The sequence below is a fragment of the Crocodylus siamensis genome, chromosome 2 (genome assembly GCF_052110815.1).
Source record: "Crocodylus siamensis isolate JL-2025a chromosome 2, ASM5211081v1, whole genome shotgun sequence".
NCBI classification, from domain to species: domain Eukaryota; kingdom Metazoa; phylum Chordata; order Crocodylia; family Crocodylidae; genus Crocodylus; species Crocodylus siamensis.
The window spans coordinates 137,417,121-137,427,487 of NC_143396.1; the positions used below are offsets into that span (position 1 = coordinate 137,417,121).

At 40.1% G+C, this 10,367-nt stretch overlaps 1 protein-coding gene across 1 annotated transcript; it reads left to right on the plus strand.

Moving 5' to 3' along the window:
- The first annotated feature begins 253 nt into the window (after positions 1-253).
- LOC149870819 (interleukin-8-like) lies at positions 254-8,901 on the plus strand. Its single transcript, XM_090034756.1, has 5 exons — positions 254-373; positions 2,871-2,939; positions 3,907-4,036; positions 5,872-5,955; positions 8,719-8,901. The coding sequence occupies exons 1-5, from the start codon at positions 364-366 to the stop codon at positions 8,729-8,731; spliced, it is 306 nt and encodes a 101-aa protein (XP_089890882.1). The 5' UTR covers positions 254-363; the 3' UTR covers positions 8,732-8,901.
- Positions 8,902-10,367: the final 1,466 nt, after the last annotated feature.

Here is a 10,367-nt window from a genome sequence, read left to right on the forward strand (position 1 = left end):
CTTGAGATCTCTGGTCTGACCAAGATATAAAGGGAACTGCTGGTACTATTTGCATGTTTCTGAAATGGACAGTATTAGTCTGCCTTCTGCTCCTAGTCTGTAAGTAATATTGACAGAAAAGACATAGGAAGGAATCATCTGAGCCTATTTTTAAAATTATGAAATCTTTACTATAAAAAAATAGCTTTGCTCTTTTTGTTGCACTCTCCATTTGAAAATGACTGTGTTTACCAGCTGCAACAGAAAAGAGAAGAGCAAGTCACAGATTGTAATATATTTTACAGGATGCTTTGTGTTCTATAGGCAGCCTAAAACAAGGCAGCGGGGGGAGAGGAAGGAGTAGAGAAATAATGCATTAACTTCATGGGACTGGGTAAGTGACTAAGAATATACCTTTTCTTAATGGTTTGTTTTTGTGTTTTAATCAAATATGGACATTAATCTCTCCCATTATTCAATGGTTTTCATAGTTTAGAAGTGATTTAGGATATTTCCTCACATATCCTACACTCATTTCTCCTCAAAATTGGGGTATATGTGTTAAGCATGAAAGCTGATTTTCTGACTGGGATTTTTCTGGCATCACTATTGAGGCAGCTGAGGAAGTCATTTGGCTTAATGGCTCGTTGTTCTTCTCTCAACAAGCATTAAAAATTCTCTCTCCATTTTAATAGTCTTGGGGCACATCTACGCATCACCATATGGTGATGTTGCTATGGCATTGTGCTTTAGTACTTCATTTTGGAAGTACAAACACACAGCGCACTAACCGCCTGTACTGTGCCATGCACACAGCACACAGTTAGTTTTTGCTGCTATTTTGCTGTAGCAGTGTGCTAAGATGGGGAAGAACACTGCTATAGTGAAGTAGCTGCTGATTGCAAGTAGATTCACGTGCTCGCTATGTCACTATAGTACACCATGCAGCAATGTAACACATCACTATGACAATGTAGATGCATCTTTGGTGTTTCACTAATCAAACTAACCTTTCTTAGGCAAGTTTGCTGTCTAGTAGCTGTTCCTGGTCTCTCTTTCCTCCTATTTCACATCCCTGGAGACTTCAGCTTTTTCAAAATCATAGCTTCACCAAGAAGGCCAGTCTTCAGCCACAGCTAGTGTTTCAGCTTTAGTTAAGCAGGAAAGGGTGGCTAAATCATCTAAAGATTAGGCTATGCCCTGCTTTATGCAGCCACAATCTGAAAGAATCTTTTCTCTTCATTCTCCCTTTCAAAAATAAGGTATGTAGTATATTCTGGGGTGTGTTATATGCAAGAAAACACAGCAATAGCTTTTAAAGTCAGAAAAGACATTGTTTAGCCTTATTTTGTAATCAAGTTGCCTCTTTAATCTTGGTTTGACGAATATCTTCACAGAGCGAAAGTACCAGATGCTGAAGGACTCCTCAGTCTAGCAAAGAAAGATATAAAAGACCATTCCCGGAAACCTGAAGTCAGTCCACTAAAACGTTGTGCCTCGTTCATAATTTGAACAGTGAGCATGATTAACTATTGGATCAGGCTGACCAAAAAAAAGTGGCCGTTTCTCCAGCTCTTAATATCTTCAAATCCAGATGAGCTGCCTTTTGGAAAGATGTGCTTTAGCTAACCAGAGGTTATTGGAATCAGTCTGGGATTAAACAGAGTGAAATGTAATGGCCTATACCAGTGGTTGGTAAGGTTTTCTGGCAGCAAGCCATAGTGTCCCAGGTGGGCCAGTGCTAGGACCTAGCTGCTGCTTTTCAGCTCAGCCACAGTTCAGCACAGGCAAAGCTCCTGGCTGTGGAGTGCTGCTGAAGCCACCCAGCTCTATGAGCCAAATCCAGCCTGTGAACCATAGGTAGCCAAAGAACCCCTGGCCTATGCTGTATAGGAGGGTTGGATTTGATGATCCCAAGTCTCTCAGTGGAAGTCATTTTTATCCAGCCCTCAAAACCATGCCAAGGACAAACCTTGAGAGCAGCAGCTGAGGGCACTTCCAGGGTGACCTCACCTCCACCTCTGAGTGGGTGAGCAGGGCTGTGCTACTCAGCAGGGTCTCTGCAACACTGCAGAGGTGGTAAAGTCATGCTTATAATGGCCAAGGTGCTACCCCTTTCCTTACCAGTGAGAGGTTAATGCACACCCCTTTGCATGGTCCAGCATACCCATTAATCCTCGTCACCTACTAATCCATCCACTACCCATTCTCATTAGGCACACTTTGCCAATCTGTGCAGCATTCAAACACTTAACTTCTGAATAAATATATTCAATAGAATTGGGTCTTGAATCTACCAAATGTCACTAGAAACATCCTCATTCAGGGCTGATTTAGCCAGTTCTTAATCCATTTCATGTACACTTTACTTTGTATGGTGCTAATTGTAGTGCTTCTGATTTGAATTACACAAGGGAAAGTGTTTACTTTTCATACTGTACACTGCCAAGTCTAATCATGAGGCTAAGAGAAGGCATACAAATAATGTTGGGGAAACTGGAGCTCTGCTAAGGAAATATTTAAATATATTGTTACACAAAAAAGAAACAGTTGAGTGATCATTTACCTTCAGCAATACAAAGGAAACACAGCAAAATAGGTAAATGTTTGCACTAGGCTTAGCTAACTAGCAGAGGAAAAAATTACACAAGATTTAAAATAACCTAAGTGTTTTTACGAATTCATATGCTGATCATATCAAAACAATATTGCAAATTCAGCAACAGAAATCTCCAGGGGAATGGATGAGAAGTAGACCATATAAGGGGTGACATCACTTCTAAAAATACAACTGACTTGCACAAGGGCAAATAAAAAGGCGCCTTTTCTTCCCCGGAAGCCTCAGACAAATTTTGAAGCTGAAATTGATAAGAGCAACTGATCTGTTTCAGTCAGAATGAGATCCCCTGCTGTGATTCTCCTGCTAGCTCTGCTGGTGATCTGCCACTCTGTGAATGCCGGTGAGTATTGGTACTTTGAGCAGGTGATTTCTCATTTGGTGAATGTCGCTGCATTTATGGGTAAACATTGCAATAAACCAATTACCAAAGCTGCAGAGTGTGGTACAGGGACTTGGGCACTAACCTAGAAGACCTGGGTTTTCTTCCTAACTCTGCATTATTAACATACTCTGTGCCCTGGATCAGGTTGCTCCACCTTTGTGGTGTAAGTTCTGGGGCAGAGGGGCACAGAGAGTCTGTGCAGATGCTCCCCTGAACAACAGGATCCTTGATCTAGGTTGAGGATTCTGTGTTCTGTTTTAATACATGATATTCCCTGTTTCAGAGGAATTTAGATGTCCAAAGATAAATTCAAAAGTACCTATCTGCACCTTGAAGCACCTAAATATCTCTAAAAATCTGGCCCTTTTTCTGCAATCTCACATCAGCAAGTGAGATTCGTTATATGGAGTAAAGTACTGTGCTGCAGGAGCAAACAGAGCACAAGTTGACTATTTTATATTTAGGAAATTGAGGCACAAACAGAGAGAAGTAACTCTGTGTTAATCTGAAGTTGGGCAGAAGGCAGGGTAGAGGTGTACTTTATAGACTAACTGAATCAGAGAGGCATACAGTTTTCTAAGCCACAGTTCACTTAATCAGATTTGATTAAATGAGCTGATTAAGATTCAGATTTGGCTGACAAAAGTTTATGCTTCTCTGGTTCAGCTAGTCAATATATACTATATATACCTACTTGCAGGGACCTAGGAGCATTTGCTCATTATGCTTGATAAAGTATGCTGACATGCTCTGGTGAAAGGGGCTAAGCATATACAAAACATAATACTCAACTGGTGCCTAAAAATCCATTAATAAGTGTAGTTGAAAGCAGATTCCTGTGTTCTTGTAAATAAATCTCAGCTATTTAGTCATTCAAAATCTCTGAATTTATATCCAACTTGATCATTTTTTTTTCTCTCCACAGGCATCTTGGAAACCAACACACGCCTCACATGCAAATGTATAATGATAAGGTCGCAATACATACATCCAAAATCTTACCAAAGTGTGGAGATCTTCCCTCCAGGGAGTGCCTGCCGGCGTACAGAAGTTATGTAAGTGGTGTGAATTGCTTTTAACACAGTATAAAACAGTTGCAGGTGAAAGGAAGGGCTTCCCCTTCAGAGCAGCATCCATCACACAAATATTACCACCACTCTCTTCCACTTCCCTTTATGAGACTGAAACTGTCTAAAATAGTTTGTCTAAGCAGTCAGTAGGACCTCTTTCTGTAACAATTCTGAATGATTTCCTCAGTTACTATTTGTCTGGTTATAACAAGGTAATGTTTCTCTGACCCAGGATGTGAGCATGATGAGACGGACAATGTTCTTCTGCAGCTCCAGAGACATTCTGCCTTTATGGTAGGAATTCTATTAGAACCAGCACAAATGTTCAAACTTCTGGGACTTTAAATGCAGACAGTCTTCAACCTGACCCATTAGCCTCCATAAACACAATGGGCCAAACTCTGTAACAGGAGGAGATTATTCTTTACTAACTGATCAGCTTTTAAGAGTTGGCCCACTTCTGTTCTCCCTTGTTTTTTGTGACCCTTATTTCAAAACATTGTAAGCTACATGTTACCATCTTCCTTTTTTTTTTTAAGAGAGGTTTTTCCACTTACTGTTAGATTAGGAATGAAAGGAGAGTAAATATATAAATGCCATTATGCATACACACACACACGTACATATATGTGCATGTGTATATTATGGGGGTATGTATATTATTATTCTCTAGTTTCCTCTATATGTACAGACAGAACACACTTAATTATCCTCTGCTTTTTGTGAACAGAAATACTGCACTTCCTGGCATTTTACTGATTAGTTATATATTGTGAATATCTACCTATTTTAGCATGATCTCTGCCCCATTCTCTCTTTAAATATTATTTGGCTTGTTATGAGATATTTGTATACATACAAAAATTGACCAGTAGTTTAATACTCAAAATCACAGAATTTACTTTTATTCTCATGAGGAGGGAATAAGTTAATGATACTCTTTGGGTATGTCTTCTCCTGAAAGAGAGGTCTTCTTAAAAGTGATTTTTTTTTTTTATTTTCCCATTTTTATTTTCAATTATTTTGCACTTCTTAGTTTTGAACCTGGACCAAATGTATTGCCCGAAGTCGGTTATTTATACAGGTTGAAAACACTATAAGAGTAAAGTCTGGATGTTTTCTGTGACAACTTGACTTAGAAGGCTTCTTATCCCCAGTTTGAGATCAGATAGCTATGGATAAACTCTTTAAGTAGGGAAGGAAATGAGTGCCTAGCATGTTGTTCAAGTTTTAGTTTTCTGAAAACTAACAATAGATATTCAGGCCCCACCTTATCTGATCCAAAGCTTGGCTGCTGGGAACAGGAAAGAGAATTCCCTCTCAAGTCCCTGTTTTCTGTAGAAGTATCTTCTCACTTGAGAAGTTTTGGATGCTCTGCTCACACTGAAGTAATAGAGTCTCTTACAGATTTCAAGTGTGTTAAATCCCCCTCAGCCAAGCAAAATAAGCCCTACTGCTTTGAAATAACAGTCACACAAATATTTTGATTACAGAGCTGTTGGTGTGTTAATCCAACCCTACATTTAGACCCCAGCATGTACATCCACAGAAGTAAGCTGTCTCAGACTGTAGAACCAGAGCTGTTAAAAACTGGATTCTAATGATCACATGTAGCATGTTTTAAATCCAAATTTTATTCTTGGAACAGTGAAAACTGTGTGATATTCAAGAAGTAGTACCTTTGTCCCTACAACCGCATATGCTCAACTAATAGAAATTCTGTCCCATAGTTGCATGTTTGAAAAATAACTGGCTGCTAATACATTAAGTTGGAGACAGTACAGTGTTAACAAAAGCATAAACTCTGATTGATTTTTCAGAATCACACTTAAAAATGGGAATAAAGTATGTGTGGATCCTGAGGTGCGTTGGGTAAAGAAAATACTGAAGGCACTTTTTGAAACGTAAGTTTCTTTCAATATGGTCCTATCTTGCAGTCTTGATTTTCATTAAGAATTCAGTGGCACCAGTTGCTTATCTAAGAACACCATATATGATTAAAGCTGGGGCTTTTTTCATTTAAACCATCACAGTTAAGAGAATTAATCTGATCTGGCTATGTGAAGCCCCACTATGTAAATTAGTGTTTACTCTTTCACGAGAACACAGGTTCTAGTTTGGGGTATATATCCCTTTTATTCTAACCCGCTATTTCACCATGTTCAGACTTTCCCAGAAGTCCAGTGGTCCATACCGCCTGGTTTCAGCCAGGAAAAGATTTTTCTAGAAAGTTTGAGCAAAATTCAGCTGCCCACTTTTGAATCATAGAAAATTCCCCACTTAACAGTAATGAAGTTGACTGTAGCCAACTGCTGGTGCTTCTCACACCGCTCAAGCAACTGAAATCCCAAAGGTCTGGTGTTCTGGTTGATTTCTCTTTAGGTATTTCCATGGTCCTCATCAACAAGGGATGTGTGGCACAAGAATATTAGCCAATTATCCTCACTAATCTCTGTAAGGCTATAAACAGACATTGTCCTTGGAGCAGGGTCATCTGTGCCAGGATGTGTCCTGACACAGCTGATCTGGTTCACTGAGTAACACCAATGTTATCTGTTGTGTTCCCGTGCCCAGATTCAGAACAATATGTGTACCCAGGAAACCCCCACCTAGGGGACTCCCCAGGCACACCTCTGTAAGCAGGGAAATCCAGGCAGTCACTCCCAAGCCTTCAGGGGCCAAATCTGGCAGGGAAATTCCCAGGACAAATGGGCAGGTGCTCCTAGTGCTTGAGGGGCCTAAGGCAGTTGGAGAGCTTGGGCAGCTCCTGACTACCTGCATTCTCCCACCATAAAGCAAACAGATGTCCACTTCAAAAAACGGTACATATTTTTATCACCTGCTATCATGGCCGCAATTTTGAGTATGCAACAAGGTGCACGGATGGCTGTTTGCTTGGGCTTTGTGCTTCCTTGAGAAAATTATGGCTGCAGAAAGGCAACATGTTTGGTGCCTCAATCTCACAAGTATATCCTTCTCTTACCAGATGGGTTAATAATATTCCCTTCCCTGAAGCTCCAAAGGAGGTACAGAGCACTCAGTTGTGCCACCTAGAGAATAAGACCCACCTACCCATTCCTGCTCCACATGTTTCCATCCACAAACCCCATTGAGGTGATGACGACACTCTTAGGTTGCCTCAAACTGCTGCTCTTGGGCACATGCCAGAAACCCAGGTCTTCAGCCTAGGTTTTGGGGCATACCTATGTTATCCTCAGCACTTTATTGGCACATTCAGAGTTGGAGTTGGTAGGTGGGGATTTGCTCCCTTGGCACCATGATCTCCATGCAGCAACTAAGACCATGTTTAACAAGGATGGATTCAGGCCCTAACCCGAAAAAACAACTTGAGCATGTTCTTTGTCAATTGACATAAGCAAGGAGGTAGCAGAACCAGGACCTGGGCCCAGATCTGTTGAATCCCAGATCATTGCATTAACCACAAAATCATTTTCTTTCTGCACAAAAGTCTGGGACTTCTTTACTTTATATGCTGAAAAGCTTGTTAACATGGGTGAAATCAGGACAGCTTGTCAAATGTGTACTAATTGTTCTTGGGTTGGTGATTTATATAAGCTTTTAAGCTCACTGATGTGGGATTTTTTGTCTTTCTAAAACCCTGGACTGTTTAGCTTTTTCCAGTAGCAGCAGTGTTATGCCAATCTGGGGGCTCCTGGAAACCCTGCTTTTTCAATGTAACTTTATATGAGGAGATTTTGCTTCCTGGCTTGCACCTTCAACCTGACACTGAATATCCTCTGCATATGTGGTTTCAAGAGCCATGACATGTAAAAAGATGCTGTGAGAACAGGGCTACAAACAGATATAACATTTCTCCTGGAATTAACTATTTTATCCTGGGGACTTCCATGTCTGTCATGCTGGGATACAGCCTAAAAAAGTTTCCTGGGTAAGAGAGAGTAACAGTTTGTCTTGGGATATTCCAAAGTGCATCTGATTGCATCATTAAACCAATGGCAGAAAAGTGCTACTGTATTCAGCCACTCACTAACTCCAGTTAGAAAGGTGGATGCCAATTGCAGGAAATTTTTGTTCTAGGACAAACACAGGCACAACTTACCCAAGGATAAAAGCAATATTTGTTCCTAGTCTAGGTCTCAATGTCTGACTCTTAAGCATTAAAAAAAGTACTATTCTGTTAATGTAATATACTATCACAGAGGCAAGCCACTAGAACTGTTTTTATAATTAAGATGGTCCTGTTTATTAGATAACATCCATCAAGCAAGATTCATGCTCTGTGGTAAATGTGAATATTAAACAAATTCCAGTCTGGACAGTTATATTCTCTGCTTATCATAGTTGCCAGGAGTCTATTTTCCAAAAATGTTACTCATTCCCACCTACCTGCCTTAGCTTTGTAGAAACATGTGGTTGAAACTTCAGGTTTGTCTCATTTCTTGCTTGTATAAAACTAGTGGATGTCTACAGACAAAGAGCACCATGTAATTAGTAATTACCGTTTATTTATATTACTTCTTGCATGTGCTTGAAGAAGAAGTGGGAATATCCTTATCCACTATTTTCCAGGTGGGGAAAAATGAAGTGCAAGGATTTAAATGAGTTTCACATGGTGAAGTAATGTAGTTGTACTTAGATACCCATTTTCTCTGCATTTACTTTTGCTTTTTTTTCCTCCTTTACAGGAAGGAAAAATGAAAGTCCTGTTAAATTAATAGAATAGCTAAAATCCTTTTTTGAAGAAAAGAGAAGAGATGTGGACAAGCCTGACAACCTGTTTTCAATTTTGCTTTTTTGCTTCTTCCTTGGTCGGGGGTACTGTATTTTTTCATATTTAACAGGTTCCCCAATCAAATAAAGACACATTTATAGGGATATAAATCTTAGGGTGCATATAGTTCATTAAGTGATATTTTAAATTCTTCTAAAAATGACCCATGTCTTCAATTTCAAATATGTGGTTTTTAAAAATGCATTTTGCCATCAAAGAAATAGTGAGCTGCAGTTCCTTGGCCTAGTCCACAGACTTAGGAGGTACTCCTTCCTTCTCACGTTTTTCAAAAAAGCTCTAGGTATATTTACATGAATCAAGTAGATTGAAGATCTAGCATTTTAACATGTTCCACATGCAGTATCAGTCATGAAAAAGTAATATATTTGATTTCCTTTGATAAAACTTGAACATTATTGAGAAACCATAGCCTCTAAGCATCTCCTGCAAGGAGAATATGTTGAAATAGGAACCATTATGCAACAATCATTCAGCTCAGTTTCTGCATGCCAGGCTGCCAACTCACAAGCCCCCAGGTCTCTGTACTACATATTTAGCCCTGAATAAGGAGCTGGATTTGGGTTGGGATTACAGGTAGAAATCCTTGTCAGATCACTCCAAAATACGCCTCCACCATTGGGAGACACTCCTGAAAAAGTCTGGGCATAGTCCTTCCCAACCTGAAGCCTGGTTTATGAGTGCCAGGCTGCCAACTGACCCACGAATTTATCCCCAAATAAGGAGCTGAGTTTGGGCAGGTATTACTAGGCAAAATGCTTTTTGGGTCACCCCAAAACACACATCTTCACCACTGGGGAACTCTACAGAAGATGTCTGGGCCAGGTGCTGGCTGATCTAAAGCTCATTTTTCATGTGCTAGACTAACAACTAACACCCCTCCACTCAGGCCAAGTACTCAAGATGCAGAAGAAATCAGACTTCGCATTGTGGTTGCATCAGAACTGACAGAGCCAGCTTTTCTGTATTCAGGGCTATACTGTGATCACAGGGAGGATTCCATACAGCAAGGGGAATCACCCACTTGTCTGTTTCAAAGGATTTCTCAAACTCTGTAAGTTTACAAGCATATTTATACTTAAGACAGAGAAAGAGGAAAAAAAATGACCTTGGACAGCAAATCACTGATCTAACACACACACAGACATACAGGCAGTTTACTTAAAGAAGAATGAAACATTGTGCTTATAGAAATAGTTATCAGCTTCTGGTTTCTCAGAGAGAAAAATAAACTTAACATCTGTACACAGGGTAATATATCAAGACAAAACAAGGCCTGCAGGATTCCTTATCTCAGAACATTTAACTGAAATAAGCAGTATCAGCACCTCTGGTCTCTCTCTGTTTTCCTAGTCAAGCAGGTCAGAAGCCCGACTAAATCCACTACCACAGGCCCAAATAAGCAGCTGAGTTTGGGTTGGGATTATCTGGCAAAATCCTTTTCAGATCACTCCAAAACAAATGTTTCCATCACCAGTGGACTGTCCTGAAGAAGTCTGGGCAGCATGTCACCCAACCCAAGGCATGGTTTACAAGTGCAAGCCT

Excerpts from the sequence above, each read along its gene's own strand:
- LOC149870819 (XM_090034756.1), top strand. Across the intron at positions 2,940-3,906 it reads CTGCCACTCTGTGAATGCCG|GCATCTTGGAAACCAACACA; the intron begins GTGAGTATTGGT and ends TTCTCTCCACAG. Across the intron at positions 4,037-5,871 it reads TGCCGGCGTACAGAAGTTAT|AATCACACTTAAAAATGGGA; the intron begins GTAAGTGGTGTG and ends TTGATTTTTCAG.